The sequence below is a fragment of the Molothrus ater genome, chromosome 10 (assembly GCF_012460135.2).
Source record: "Molothrus ater isolate BHLD 08-10-18 breed brown headed cowbird chromosome 10, BPBGC_Mater_1.1, whole genome shotgun sequence".
In the NCBI taxonomy this organism is placed as follows: domain Eukaryota; kingdom Metazoa; phylum Chordata; class Aves; order Passeriformes; family Icteridae; genus Molothrus; species Molothrus ater.
In genome coordinates this window covers 20,012,151-20,028,393 of record NC_050487.2, presented here as the reverse complement: position 1 = coordinate 20,028,393, position 16,243 = coordinate 20,012,151, and the positions used below count along the sequence as shown (strand labels likewise).

Here is a 16,243-nt window from a genome sequence, read left to right as displayed (position 1 = left end):
AAGCAAATAGTGGGAATTGAAGTCAGCTGTTAATTTGGTGTTAGATGAAGTCAGTAATTAGATTTGCTTTTTGTTTGGTATGGTACATTATTGTTAATCCTCATTAATCTGAAATTCTGTGCTCCCATGAACTTTTTCCCAAAGATAGGCAATTAGAAGGAATTTCAGAGTGAACTTCTATAGAGAAACTGTAAACTTTTGAAGCTTCCTTTATTTATTTTTTTTTTTACAAAATCTCACTAGGATATTTGCTAGAACATTGTGAAGGTTGTTGTTGTAAAACTAAAGCACTCCTATAAACATAAATGAGGGAAGTCTTGCTGTGTACAGTGAACTGCCTTTGTTGCTGTTAAGTTTCCCACTATTTGGGAGATTGCCCTAATGTACAAATTACCCTTTTTCAATTAAACTCTTGAGCTTTTAATGTAAATCTATCTAATGGCAATTAATATACAAAGTGGTTTTTTGACACTAATGACCATATACTTTAGTTTGAATGGAAATCCTGGAAGCCTGCTATTTAAACACATCACAGTGTTATGTGTGTAATTTTCCCCTCTGGTTTTAAGTGTCAGTTTTCATACTCAACCTGATTAATGTCTGAGAAGAGAGAAGGTGAGAAAGATCCAGGATTTCAGTAGTGATCAGTCTCCAGGTGTCTGGGGCATCCTCCTGCTCTGTGGCTCATCCTATTTTTCCATTCTTCTCCACATTTATGTTGCTGTCACTCTTGGAGATAAGGACTGGATGGTCACTTGGTGTGACCTGGTATGGCAGCTGAATTGGCAGGAAGTGTAAATGCAAGTGATCTCACTTAAACACCCCACTTCTTGCCACCTGCTAATGCCTTTTCCTGGGGAATAGGTGTAATTTTTTTATACTTAAACTTCTAAAATTATAAAGGCAAGCATGAATAGTTTAAGTAACTTGAATGATATCAAACACTGTGTGAATAATCGGGCTGGGTACACAAAGACTCCCAGCATTCTGCTGCAGACAGTAAAATTACTCAGATCAAAATGCTTTTCTAGGTAGAATCTTTTGATCTTTTGTAACCTTTTTTTAGTCTACAAAATACAGTCACTGATCAATAGTGAATCATCACAGTGACTGCAGTGCAGAGCTCTGTTGTAGGCTGCAAACAAATCTGACAAAACCTCTGACAAAATGGGTGAGTGGAGCAGATAACCAGAACTGACTGGTACTAGAAAGGTTTGCAGCGCAACACAATGAATTTTTATGAGACTTTGAACATCTATTTTATGTAGTTCCACGTGTCAGATGTTCATTATACTGAGTTTATAGTCAACTCTGATCATGTGAAATTTGAATCATTAATTATACAAAAGAAATAATTGGAAGAGTCTGTTACTTTCCATATTATACGATTCTCATCCAAGATAAATAAAATTCTCTGCCAAGTGCTGCAGTAGTGCAAATCAAGCCTGTCTTCTTTTCAGTCAGAGGAAGGGCATGGAGTAATAAAGTGAATATCTCCTCCTGTTAAACTACAGCCTTGTGATAATATTATATGTGTTTCTCCTTGGTAGTTTGCTACCTGTCAGAGAAAATAAAGACTCCCATATTTAATAAACTCTGGCTGGGCCATCTCACACTCTGTTATCAATATGCAAACAATACCATGATTTCTGGGTATTTGGACTATGCTAAACATGAATCCAAGGGTGCAAATAGAGAGAGATGCCAGCAGATTGTGTGGCAGTGCATGTTACTGTATCTACCAAATCTGGAGTCATTGTACATAACAGTAGAAATATAACAAAGTTCTGCAGATGTCTCTTACTGGCATTTGAAAGAGGAACAAGTTAAATTGGGAGCTCTGATCTATATGAAAACTTACAGACATTTATACCAATACTCTCAGATTTTCTTTTCATGATCACTTTAAATTCCATTCCTTTTTTAAACAGAAGTTCATGAGAAGAATTAAGCATGAACAGTGTGAAGCATTTTTTATATATCTTCCCTCTAACTCCCAGCTGAAGCCTAGAGAGTTTTTCTACCAGAATTGTAAGTGACCAAGATCTGTTTTCAGAATTCTGTCCTGCATCAGTGTTTTCCTGTGTGATGCTTTGCTTTTGATTGCTATAAAGCAGGTAAAGAATGAAAGAAGTGTGAGGTTATGAAATTCAACTTTACCATCAGAAGCATTTTCATCTCTCTTTGATGTTGACTGTGACACATTTATTCTGTATCACATTAGGCCATCCTAGTTTAGAGCCTCCTTAAAGGACTTTATTCTAGGCATTTCTTATTTCAAAAACTCTTCATCTGAAGAGTTTTATTTCTGGATTCCTCCTTGTAGGTCAAAAAAGATGATGATCAAATACTAAGGAGTTTATTCATTAAGCTCTTCATACTAAGATTAGACTTGGAGACTCAAGATCTATGAATATTTGTTCAAAAAGGAGAATATGTTGTCAGTAGGTAACATAGTTGATTAATCAAATAGAGATCTATTAAGGAAAAATATTAGAGATATCAGATTTAGATGATGTATTATTTATACACAAAAAAGTGAAGGCTTTTCATTACAAGGACATCTGGCTAGGAGTTCTGACACATTCTTGTACAAATAGTTTTATACCTCAACAATACTGCACCTTGCATAGATTCAGTATTGATTTTTGCATATGTAATTTTATAGTATCACACCATATTTTTCTGAGATAATATACATTATTAAGTACATACTATTTTATATTTATTCACTTTTCTATGTATGCCATGTTGCATGTAGTGTTTTTTTTAAGTGCTGCTGTTACATAAATGTGTGTGATGATTTTATTTCTTCACTTAAAGTTCTGTGTTTGAACATGAAAACTGAGATAAAATACATAGTAAATAAGGTTTTGCACTCAAATTGACATGGTGATCTGTCAAGTGCAGTTTTATGCTGATTACTTCAGCTCAGTTAGTGTCCCCCAAGTCATGTGAGCATGGATGTCTGATGATGTTTGAAATCTCTAGTTAATTTGTGATTTCAGACAGATTCACATTTATTCAGGTGTTGATTTCAACAGGAACTATCTCAAAAATTGCCTTACTGCATTACTTGAAGTTATTTAATGTACTTTATTTCAGCAGTCTCCTGAAATAGCTTTGGGTTTTATGATCCAGGAGTTATTCTGTTGAAATCCTTAAATTCAGTTAATACTTGATTTTTCTATACTTCAGTTAAGTGTGCACGTAGAAGAATTTTTTCAGTGATTAGCAAAAATCTTGTCAAATGAGTTCAGTTTTCAAACCTGAATTCCTAAAGATGCTTTTTAAAATCCAGTACTTAAATGCTCAGAAAACTGTCTGATGATAGGTGTTTAGCATGATCAGGATTCAAGAATTTAACCAACATGTTTGAAAATGAGACTCAAGCTTATACTCTATGCATGAGCTTGGGATAAAGTTAAAAGCAAAAAAATTAAAAAATTAAACAAGCCTAACTTACGTTCTTTTAACGTAACTACTGCAGATAGGTTTTTCACATCTGAAGTACTAAAATTGTCTATCAAATGAGAGGAAAAATAGTTATTTTTTAGAAATCCATGGCTATGTAAATGTCAGAGGAGGAGGTAGTCATTTGGTATGAGACAATTTAAAAGTTCCAGGTCAGGAAAGAAATAAATTTTAAAAAAGTAACAGTAAATATGTTTGTGTTCTTCTATCCCAGAAGTAGCCTTTAGCTTACATAAAGACAGCGTATCCTGAATAATGTTAAGGTAAAGTCTCCTCATAGCTTCCCAGGGAATATAGGAAAAAAAAAAAAAAAGAGTTGTCAAGATCCTTAAAATACAGTGTTAGGACAAGGGGTTTGTTGTCAGAACTATTTAGAGGGGATTAAATTTTGTTTCTGCTGTATACTCCAAAGAGCAGTTTCAGCCTTTTCATCTGGTGCTCTAAGCCTTTAAGCCCAAGTCACTCTAAGCTGACTACTGTGTAACATGACTATTAACTCGAGTATCTGATTTGAGAATGTGGGTATTGCCAGAAGTTAATTTTCTGTGTCTTTATTGTCAGGTAGAGACTGGATAGCTGATGTTGATTAAGGAAAAACAGTGAAGTCAGTTGTCTTCAAAAGGATTTATCGTCTTTTTGTCTGAGAAGGGGCCTAAAGGAGCAAACATCTAAAGTGTTGTAGGAAGAGGAAAGGAAATCAGTTTTGACTTTAAAATATCTTTTTTTTAAGAAGAGTAAATTGGCTCTAGAAGGGTTGTAGGTGAGAAAGAGCAGCAAGAAGTAACTTGCATAATTAAAGTTAAATTTAAGCTGCTTATTTAACATAGATGGCTTGAGCTGTTTTCACTTGTTTTAAAAGACCCTTTGGGAATCCTTTGGACTATTTTTTAAATTATTTTTTAAAAATTCTAAAATAGTATCTGTGGTTTTATTGAACAAACAATTCATTTACATGGCATTAATAAAATTTTAAAAATATAGTAACTTACATCAGAAGAGCAAAGTTAATTACTTGGCAAATAAAATTATTAACATGCTGTGACTGATTGTTGCAAAGTCATGTGCCAGGGTTATTTTTAAATAACTGCTTGGTTTACATTTACTCTGGTTTGTTCAAGCAAAACCAGAATTGTCATAGAGAAGACACATGTGCTGATAACTGAAGAGATTTTTTTCTGAATAAAAAATACAATAACTGTTCTTAATTCATTTTTTAAACAAACACTAGCAGTTCACTTGCTTTTTTAAAATATACCAATGAAGGCAAGTGAATTAAAATATATTGTATTTTATTTTAAGAACATTTTTAAGCAAATTTACTGTATGAACCAGCAAATGAACCCTGAAGAGCAGTAACCATGTGTTGTTTCTGTTTCACATGTTGCAGGAAACGCCCCACTCGCATATTCTGTGCACCTCAGGAAACAAAGCCTGGGAAGAATCTGTTAGAAATAGATCCATGGGAGGATAATGGCCAGGACATAGAGAGCAAAATGATCTGTGGAGTATTTTAACTGTGGTCTGTGGCAGTTGGGGTATGGACATGGGAGGAATTGTGTCCCAGAGATGCTTCAGGCACCGTTCTGCCACAGGGGTGGAGCATTCATGGGTGGAGGAGAATCCCCCTGCGGCTCTGGGCTCAGCCACTGCTCATTGGCACACTGCTGCTGCTTTTTCAGTTCAAGCAGTTTAAGACATTTTCATTTCTCTTGGATAGAAGTTGTAGACTTTTCAGATGAGCTGGATGTTAGCACATTCTGTTTTCATACTTGGAAGGTGTCAGCAGCTCCCCATGGTTGGTTGGTTGGTTTCTGCTGTCACAAACTGCAGGAACTCCTGTGGTTACCGTGTCCCACCTTCTTTTAATCTATTTAAACTCAGATATTTGCTCTACTCTGGCTTTATTCTGTGCTACAGTCTCAAATGGCGTGGCAGTACTGGCAAGTTCCTGACATTTTAGCAGCTATTGAAATTGTTCTGCCTTTGTATTTGCACCATTTCTTCATCTGATGCCAGCTAGGCCAAAAACCCTGGCTTCTGTTGGCACATGTTCACAAGAGCATCACCAAAGGCTGTGCTGGCAAAGCTGTGGGGAGCTCTGACTGCTCCCATCTGATTTAACACAGGCTTCCAGAAGAAAATATAATATAAACCAGGTATAATTTCGTGAATGTTATTGATAGATTGACCTAGGTGAAGGATTATGTGAGAAAAACCTATGAAGTTTAAGGCATATTTTGTTATCACAGAGTTATGTAAATCCTACTCTTATAAATTTTCTTTTTCTGTTGTATTCTGGCAGCATTTGTTGAGTGAATTCAATGATCTTTTAACTCAAAGAGTAGAGATATCTTTTGAGATTCCATCTTTGAATCATGCTGCTAAAATAGGTCTAAGAAAATAATGTCATATTTTGTGTTTTAATCTGTGGTTCCTATTCAGCTTTTTTTTAAACCTCTTTTTAAATTCTTTTTTTAATGTATGTGGAATTTATGTCTTCAGCCCATACATTTCTGGGCTGGGTAAATAAGTTCAACATTTTCTTTTTTTTTCATCTTTTAACAGGCAAAAAAACAATCAGTCTGAACATTCAGTCTGTCACAACTTACAAGACAATTTCTAATGTCATTGGATATCTGAAAGGAGCTGTATTTCCTGGTAGGTATCCCTTTGCCATTTGTATTATTTGTTTCACAATGATTGGGAGTCATAGCTGGGATCAGGATCCTATTTTGCCAGATAAATCATTAATACAGAGGAGAGAAGAAAACTTTTTTTGTACTCATTTTGTGATTTGTGACAAGACAGAATATGAGGGTTAAACAGAGGATGAGCTGAAGGGGATATTGTAGTTACAAAAAGCATATTTTTACACGAGCAGCAGGTGTTGCACATGGAGCACAGAGAGTATCAGTAGTTTGTACAAGCAGCTGTTTAATGGTTTTAATTTTAATATGGTTTTAACACTTCCTGCAGCCTTATTTTGTGTCTCAATCATGCCTTAAGCTAGTTTTATGCAATGCTATGAATAATAATTACTGTTCTCTATGTGTGATGGTTGAACAATGGAACTCTAAATGCAACTGGGACATAAAGCACAACCTCGCTCTGTCCTTTGATGCTGTACAGAAATAATGTTATCATCAGGATATCATGAGATCATTTGGAGATTATTTTCTTAGTTAGTGAATTTACCTAAAAGGTGAAGGTTTTCTGCAACATGAATGAATGCTGTTGCTGGTTACTTAAATTGTGCAAACAATTCCTAGTGTGCAGATGATTATCAAAACATCATGTTTGCATTAATTCTCTTATATTAGGTTGTGAAGAAAGGATGGAAATTTATTTACAGTCCCTTAGGGGGTAGGCCAGTCATTTCATATCTTAAGTAATGGAATGAAGGAGGTGGAGAAATTTTATTCCTGTTGGTGAAATAACAACTCAGTTTCGTGCATGCAGAACTGTATACTTCTCACCAGACTTTTGGCTTGTTTAAAGCAACAGAGGAAACAATTAGCAAAGAATTTAGTTTCTGTGAAGGATTTAATTTCCTTCATGAATTTGAAGTTACCAGTCTGCTATTATTAATGTTTTGCAAATAGCTGTCATGGAGTTGGAAAGGCAGAAACTGCCATGTTTAGACATTCTATCTTCTGAATTTGTGAAACAGAGGCAAGAAAAAGAATAAAAAGTGTGCTTCAGTTTCTGTTTACCAAGTCTTCTATCTCCTCTATACCAGAACCTTTCATCTTATTATTACATTTTTAATCAAAACTACTTTTTGGAGGTTGGCCAATATGTGCTGAACTTTAGGTATCCAAGGAGATATAAAAAAATTGAAGTAAGTAGCAGTGCCTGGATGGGAGCAGCTTGTCCCGTGCATGTCTGGCTCAACAAGAGCCATAAGAAGTGTCCTCTAGTGAAGACGCAAGTTAAATGTCTAATGCTCTGTAATATTTTGTACACAATCAATGTTAAACCTATTTTTCTTTCTCTGCTCCTCCTGGTTGACACTACAGTCATTCCTCCTCAACTGCTTTGAATCTTGATATTTTCATGGCATCGATTCTCTGTCATTTTGATGGGGTTTTGCTCGTTTCATACACATGAAATATTCACCTTTATGTTCACAGAAGTGCAGAAAGAAGGCAAAATTTATCTTTAGTGCTTAATGAAAGACTGCAGAGCATCACCAAGGGTAGAATTTATTACTTTTTGCTTAAAGACCACCAAACACACACATAGAGACAAGCACATCTCTGTGATGCTGACGTTAGCTGGCATTTGATCTGAGGAGCAAGAACGAGCATCTGAAGTGTAACTAAGATGTTAAAATCATTAGGAGTAGATGAAATGTGATAGTTGGTAACATTTTAAAAACCAAAAAACGTAACAACACTGATTTTATAGCTCTCTTGGACATGGTTGAAGATGGGATGTATAACAAGAAAAGCCAGGATAAAGAAACTCTTTTTAATGATAAATCCCTGTTGTCCAGCCCATCACTAACCTGAACACTATCCTGTCTTATCACCTTCAAGGGTATCTGATGGGTATTTTTTCCTCTATCTCCAGTTCTTTCTCTTCTTTTCATTTTTGCCATGTGATTCTGAGAAGGGACAGCTGCAGCCTCTGCAAGCATGACCATCCTTTCTCCTCTGCTTTTCCTGCAGTCATTTGCTTCAGGGCTCTGCCTCTATCTGAGGGAGAGATGTGCAAAGATGAACAATTTCAAAGGAGGCACCAGCTGTTATGTTCTGCTCCTGCTCATTCAGCTGGCATCTCCAGCAGCAAGTTGATGCTTCCTTCTCAATCAAAATATCCTGTATTATTCTAATAAAGTGTCTCTCCTCTCACATGGTCTGTTCACAGGCTAAACAGAAATTATTACACAGGCAAGCATTGATCCTGCCTGATCCCCCTGTGTTAGTGGCACTTCCATTAATGACCTAGAGGCGTGTAAGGCCGTTCATTTTGGTTCCTAATTCCTGTTATTTAATGAGTTGAAAATCCTATGTTTTTTTCATTGTCAATGCAACCTATAATTAAGCATATCCTGGTGCAACACACAAGATGCAAAATTATATGATTTAGATTTCATTTTGTTACATTAAATTATTATGTAAATCTAGGTTGACACTTTGCATATCTGTTTTTAGAAAGAAATTCTCATTTCCATACCTACACACCCCTAAAGTTGATTGAAAATATTGTGTTACGGGTACATTAAAAATCATCTCTTTGTAAAGCATTTTTGATTCCTTATCAAACAACATGTTCAAATATTTTGTTAAACAATGCTGGTGAACTCCAGTTTGATAGAGAATGCTTTTTTAATCAAAGTGTTCTATTAATATTCTTCCCAGGCAGCAGTCACTGCAAAACATACTGAGTAGATATTTTAATTTTATAAGCAAATACAAGATGTGGGCAATGTGCAGCAATCTGTTGCTGCATTGTGATCAACTGACAGCAGGTGAATGAGTTCACTTGGTTAAAGAAAGAAAAAGAAAACTTTTCCACTTTTTGGAACGAAAATGACACTCAGGGGTTGCTGTGGGTCTGGCACCACTGTTCCTCACTGCTGATAACTGTTCTCATGTTTTCTATTGATATCCTGAAATAGGGAAAAAACCACCTTTAAAAGTCTAGATCTGGGCCAGATGGAGACTTTACAAAATATCAGAGCAAAACCAGTAAACAATCCTTCAAAGAGGGTTGTGAATTCATCTCACACAGGAGGTCTAATAGTTTAATACCTTGTTCAGAATAATTCTGCTTGGACTTCTTGACAGGCCTCAGTCACACCAGTCAGTCGTGTTATTTAATGGGATATAACACATCATTGGTTCTGGAGTAAAATAAGGGGATTTTCCTCCCTTGTGAGTGGTATTAGGGTTATATATAATGCCTCGAGTGATTAAGATTTAATTTTATTTTTCTGGAAAAAAAAAGTGTGTTTGTTTTTTGGTTTGTTTTTTTTCAGTGAGTAACCATAGGCATATTTTTTTATTTCAGGCTGAAAGTTCTTGCCTTTCATTCTATAAAATGTTTTCTTCCAGCATTAACACAGCTGCTAGGTGTGACTTCCATATCTGTATCATTCATTATCTCTATCCCTCTGTCATGTCTCCTCTCCAATATCAGTCCAGGTATTTTAATGTCTCCTTCCACATAAGGCTAAGTCCTGATCATCTCTAATCTGCTTGCCAGCTGCTCCACTGCTGTTTCTGCCATGTCTTTTTTGAGATAGGTTGGTGAGAACTGAACACAGTCTTCCAGGTGAGGGAGTACTAATACTTTGTGTATTTTCTTTGTTTCCCACTGTACTGCCACACCTTTTGTTTTGTTGGTTATTTTTGGTTTTTTTTTTTTGATTGGTTTGTTTTGTTTTGTTTTGTTTTTTTTTTCTGGATGCTGATGTTTATTGAGGAGCATTTCCTGCTTATTATTTTGTGTTTTTTTCATAACACTACTCTGAGCATGATGGTCTATAAAAAATGGTCTATATCAGATCTATAAGGAGAGCATTAAGCAAACAAGGAAGGCAAAGGTATGGGGATTAATTTAGGAAGCTGTACACATGGATTTATCTACTAGTTAATTTTTAAGTAGCACTCACAGTTTTGTGTATGATTGTTGTATGATTGTCTTGCATGTCATCATATACTTTTTTGTTGACAGATTTTGTTGCATTAATGACATTACACACTACTAATACAGTTCATTTTTAGGGTTGTTTGGAATTCTTTTAATCTGAGTATCCAGAAGAAAAAAAAAGTTTGTTTTTCAGGTTTTTTTTATTCCTCATTTCAGACAGATACATCATCATTGGCAGCCATCACAGCAGTTTGCAGGGCTATGGTGGGCAAGGCTGGGCCAGCAGCACTGCTGTGATCACAGCCCTGCTCCAAGCCCTGATGCCAGAGGTGAGGAGGGGCTGGAGGCCTGACAGGACCCTGCTCTTCTGCTCGTGGGGAGGAACAGCCCTGGGGAACGTCGGCTCCTACGAGTGGGCTGAGGTAAAACTGCTCTCACTGCACGGAGGGTTCCTTCTGCTGAAAATGGGAAATTACCACGTGGCAATTGTGGCTCATTAGCTGCCCTCTGAGGTCTGTCTGTGTTCAGTCATGTACTGCACAGCCAGTCCAGGGTAAACACCTATTGAGGCATTCCTGGGCTAATGAGGTGCCAGGATGTTGCCATGGCTGGGGAGGTTGCACGTACAGCACCCTTGGGAGCTGCTTTCCCTCCCTGGTGCTGCACAGCTTTGTGAAAGGGCATTGACAGGGTTTGACAGAGGGAGGAAAACCTCAAAAAACAGCACAGGCACAGAAAGAGCTTAGAAAGCTTTTTCACCTTCTTGAGGGTTTAATATTTAATAATTTTTCATCTATTGGCTTAGTGTAAAGAGAAGTGAATCAAGAGAGAAAGAAGAGAACCATGCTATGGTTCACATGAATTAAACAAGCCTAGCAGTGTGTCCATGGCTAGTGCTGATTCACTTCTCACAGGTCTGTGCTGAGGAGTTGGACACAGTCCCAGACAGACAATTCCTTGGGCTCTTACTTTCAACAGAATGGGAATCAGCTGGTTGAAAGAAAATACCTCAAAAAGTATTGATGATCATACATGGCTAAAGTAGACTTCAGGTCATAAATTAAAGGAGTTGCTACTCTTCTAGGCAGAGAATTTCATGGCCTCTTTTCCAACTCTAATGGTTCAATGAATTAAAACAGTAGATAAAATAAAGAGTTAATTGCTTTTTACTGTGCATAAGAAACAGCTAGCCCTCATTGAAATTTCATACTTCCAACATGATTATTCTTCAGAAACAAGAGGGGGTGAAAAAATCAAATTGAAAAGATCCAGGCTGGAAGCAAAATTTGTTTAGTTCCACTTCAAGTCAGCTTTGCATCAGATGTAATTGCGTTACACCCCTTCTGTTCAATATAAAGAGCCACTTCATGCAAAGAGGAACTCATTACTGAGAAGGCAAAGGGGATCCTTTTAAAAAAGAGATAATAATTGAAACAGTTTGTACATGCTATTTTTATAGTCTAAAAAACAATAAAATGAAAACACTGGGAAAGTTATGCAATTCAAATCTGAGTTTTGTCTCTGAATGTTTGAGTCCATTTAACTGTTGATAATGATTGCTTTTGAAGTTTGTCTTCTGTAAGGCATAAGTTTAAAAGGCCATCATGTTGTTTCACAGTGTGTAATGTTTTCATTTTTGGCCTTACAAGTGTAGTAATTTTTAATTCCTCCCAGACCTGTTTGCATTTTCTTTAGATGATGTGTGAAATGGAATTATAACTTCTGCTATAGAGAGAAATAGCACTGAGAGATCCTTTGAAGTTTACAAGAGCATATTGTGAGATGCAGTAGTTAACTAATACTCGAGGAATCACAGAGGATGGAAATGTAGGGTGCAGTTTTCCCCTAGAAGCAACCAAAAGAACAAAACCAGCCTTAATTATAATGATGTAGGGTAGTAACCATTTTTATGCTTGTGTTGTAGGATCTCAGGAGCATTCTTCAAAGAAATGTTGTGGCCTACATCAGCCTCCATAATCCAGTCACAGGCAACTCAACCTTACGGCCCGTGGCATCCCCTTCTCTTCAGCAGCTGGCAGCAGAGGTTAGAAATAAAATATTTGGTTTCACCTGTAGTTTATGAGGTTACATGGTTAAGATCAGTTGACATTACACAGCAATAGGTCGTTATTTCATTTAAGAATTTTAACCTCACACATACACACGGACTGGTTTGGGTTTTTTTAAAAGTAAACAGGGTAAATTTTATTTTAAAAAATAATAGATTGAGAGGTTGTAAGGAATAGCTTGTTTCACCTGTTTGTTAGACAAGGTCTGAGCATACTTGCATGCCCTACAGCTTTTTTACCTTTTGGCAGCTTTAAAGTAACATATTTGTTATTCTTCAGCACAGAGCACATTTTTCTCATCCTAATCAGGTCTTTCCAGACTGTTTCTCAGTTTGCATTTAAACCTGTATATTTACCAGATGTAACATGACACACAGGGAGAGTGTTGCTCCTACCATAATAAATTCTGTCTGAAGTGAGTATGTCAGGTTCAGTGCTCAGCCATGCCTGTGCAGCTCATCTGGAGTCAGAACATTCCACATCTGTAAGGGCACACAGGCCTTCAACTAATGACCCCACTGCTGCTCCTGAGCTTTCTGAATTTGTCAATATTTTACATGAATGGAAAATGGTGTAAGGCACGTTCTAAATTACAAAACCAGTGTGAAATGGTGTGCATAAAATGGACTTCAATTTCACTTCCATAAACTATGTTTTTAGATGTATTTTTCTGTACGTTTGCCAAATGAATACTTACTCTGATGTTTATTTGACTTGCCTCTGAAGCATTTGGTAAAAAACACTCCTCAAAGCTGCATCTTGGATTAAATGCAGTTTAAGACTGATCTGGCTTGGCAATTGTTCAACTAAGTTAGTAAAATGATATCAGTAAATTGCTTCTTAGCAATGTCTTAAGCACTTCTCCTGTTCAGTGTCTAAGTGGTAATTTCCTCATGGAAAGAATTTATTATTTATGATTTATTCTCTGTAAGTATTATGAAAACTGTGAGGCAACATCATTTCAGAGGAAAAAAAGCTTCCATTTGTGGAAAATTATTTATATATGTGAGTCTGCAGGTGTTATGGATATGTCAATTCAAATTTTGTTATCAGTGTTAGCTATTGTATTTGTAAGAAATACTAACCTGAAAAGTTGCTAGCCTTTTGCTAACCTAGTGGTGTTGGCAGTTCTATCTCCATTAAAACAAGAATTTGCCATTTAGGGGAGTAAGTTTATTATTATCCTTGAGCTATTTGTTTTTTTCTCATTTTATTTCTTTGTCTGTACAACACAATCTATGGCAGTGATCTGAAAACTAAATTGTCTGGAGCTTTGCAGCAGTCTCTTTATTATCTATCAGTTTATTAAGACTCAATTTTTTCATCCTAATAAATGCTATATTAGTATGAGCATTACATTCATGCCCTCTGTTTTGAAAAGGAAGCAAACTTCTGTTTATTTCTGTGGTGTTAAATAATATTTTGTAATTCTTGTAATAGCAGTTGTGTTCTGTTCAGCAGTATGGAAGGAGCCCCTCTTAGCAGCCTTGCCTTGCACCTGTTAATTAATAAAACATGACTGGAATGTCTTTTTTTCTTTTTTTTTTTTTTAAATCCCAGTAAATACCTTCCATCTCACTTCTGATTCTTTAATTTTGAGAGTGCGTCCCTTCTTCATGTTTATCCTAAAGCCCCATTTAAAAAGTAAAGGATAAAATGCATGTGAGCATTTTATCTGTATGGCTTTCCTTTCTGTAGGATATTAGTATTTGTAATTAAACTAACTGTCATACAGTTTGTGGCATTAAAAAGATTTATAGGAGTTATTGCTTCCAAATGCTGGCTAGATTTCTGAATTCATATCAAATTACTGACAGTGATGGAGCAGCCAAGCACAGATCCTGGTGTGTTCCCATGGGCACTCACAGTTTGCCATGTGTCCAGGAGATTTTCTCTGGAAGACTGATCTGCTTATAAAGAATATTGATATTACTTCCAGCACTTGCCAGGAAGACAATGTAATTACAGATTGCCTGTAAGTTATGACACTGCAAATGGGCTGAGATGTGACTTTTTGGAGCTCATCTCATCTTGAAGAAATTGTGAGTCTGTTCACATGAGATTCTTGCTACCAGGTGCGAGTTGCAGAGCTTAAAAGTTCTAATGAGAGAAGAGGATCATTTTAATTTTTGTGAGCTCTGAATATAGGTTAGAACAGAAAAGAATGATTTAGAATTAATGATATCAGTCCATTTTAAAATTAAAAGATAGATTAGTCTGTCTTGTTTAGTTGGATAGAAGTTTTCCATAATTTGTGAATACATGGAAGATCTTGAACTGTGCCTATGGATTCAATGGTAGAACTCATAATTTAAGTCCATTTTTAGCCCACAACAAAAGAAACTGTCAGTCATTATTTTTCCTTCTACTGCTAAACAGGGTTGTAACATTGTTTACAGGTAAGGGAGACTGAAATCTCACAATTTTTTGGGTTTTGTTCAATGCTCACTGTAGTGCTAAAGTTGTGTGTGAAAGAGAGGGAGAATGTATTCCTAGGGAAAATTAATTTATGTTAGAAAAGCCTACAGAGTATAACTGCTAGGATCCTGGGGATAACAATGAAAAAAAAAACAAACCTGTAGTTCATCCTGTGAAAGAGAACACAAGTAATAATCACACTAAGTGCAGAGCACTCTGTGGATGCTGCAAGGAACATAATTTAAAGAGAACTGTGGGAAAATAGCAAACTAAGATGGGCCAATGCACACAGCAGTTTTTGCTTTCTCTCTTGTTTTTTTTTTAAATAAAATAAAATATTGGACAATTACTAATCACTGCAGCTTTCACAATATCTTTTTCCCCTTAATTTCTGGGAAAATTAGGAAAGAAGTTTTAGCTGAAATGATATTTTTAAGGATTTTCTAACATCAACAATGAAAAGAAGAATCAGGAAACCTTATAACTTGTCTGCTATGTGAGGTCTGGCAATCAGAGAATAGAATAAGTGCTTGGCTAATTAACAGAGACCATGTTTCTTAAAGAATGTTTTGTATAAAGGGATTATATCTTCATATTAGTTGCAGGTTTCAAAAGGGAGCTTCATAAGCAGACTGCAAATAATAATTTTATATGCCTGTCTGTGGGATTCTGGTTGAAACACCAAATTACACGAAGAAGCGAATTTAAATATTTGGATTAATTAAGCAAAGAGGAACTCAAACAGTTCTGAGACCTTGACATATTTAATTCAAATATTTTTTATATAACTAATTAGTGTCCACATTAACAAGAGGGAAGGACTGCCAAGTTATATTTTTGTCTACTGTTATTTTGTACAGAAAATGATGGTTAATTCGCTTGCTCAGTTGGTGAATCAGCATTTGTTGGCAGAGTGTCATTGGTAAATTGGGTTTGTTCAAGGCTGGGATTCATTCTCTGTAAATAAGGCCATTAATGATTTTTTCTATAATGGACATGTCACAAAGAAAAAAAAAGTTATTATGAACCATAAATTCATTGCTGTTGTCTTTTAACTGATTGTGTGACCATCAGACTCCAAGTCTGCTGTTACTGCTGAGCCCAACAGAACTTACTGCTCCTGTCTCCCCAGGAAAGGAGTGATTTAAAGCTATTGATGAACGAGTTGATCATTAAAAATGACTGTGCCAAGTATTGTTCCATGCTATATATCAGTATTTGTTTCCACTAATGGAGCAAAAGGCTTAAAACATCTCTACATTTAAAGCTGGTGTTATTGACAGAAAGTTCTTTTTTCTTTATGAAGTAGAGCCAAAGATAAACTTCTGCATAGATGTTACTATCGTTATTTCTTGATTTAAAAAAAATCAAATCTTACATTAATGTCAGCATCAATTCTCTTCTTCCAGCTTCTATGTGTTATTTTTTTAAGATTGTCAGCATTAATAGGGAATCTCCTAGTGTCATATATCAGTAGTTGTAAATAAGAAAAACATGATTATTTGAATTGCTTGTTCTATGTCTTATAACAGAAGACTATTGCTTCCCCACAAGCTTTCAGTCTTTACCAATTATCACTTTTAGTGTGAAATTTGATTGCTAGTTTTACTTTTTATATTTGTGTTGAGAGCAAAGGAAAATCTCTTTGAGAATCAGAAGTTTATGCTGCAAACTTCTATCTC

General features: G+C 35.9%; 1 protein-coding gene across 1 annotated transcript in view; it reads left to right on the top strand.

Annotated features, from left to right (window-relative positions):
- The window catches only part of NAALADL2 (N-acetylated alpha-linked acidic dipeptidase like 2), a 214,795-nt gene that overhangs the window by 118,932 nt on the left and 79,620 nt on the right, over positions 1 to 16,243 (top strand). Inside the window, exons 7-9 of the mRNA XM_054515927.1 lie at positions 6,040 to 6,132; positions 10,291 to 10,496; positions 11,999 to 12,118. Of these exons, the coding sequence (XP_054371902.1) occupies positions 6,040 to 6,132; positions 10,291 to 10,496; positions 11,999 to 12,118 (419 nt within the window). The remainder of the gene's footprint in view (positions 1 to 6,039; positions 6,133 to 10,290; positions 10,497 to 11,998; positions 12,119 to 16,243) is intronic.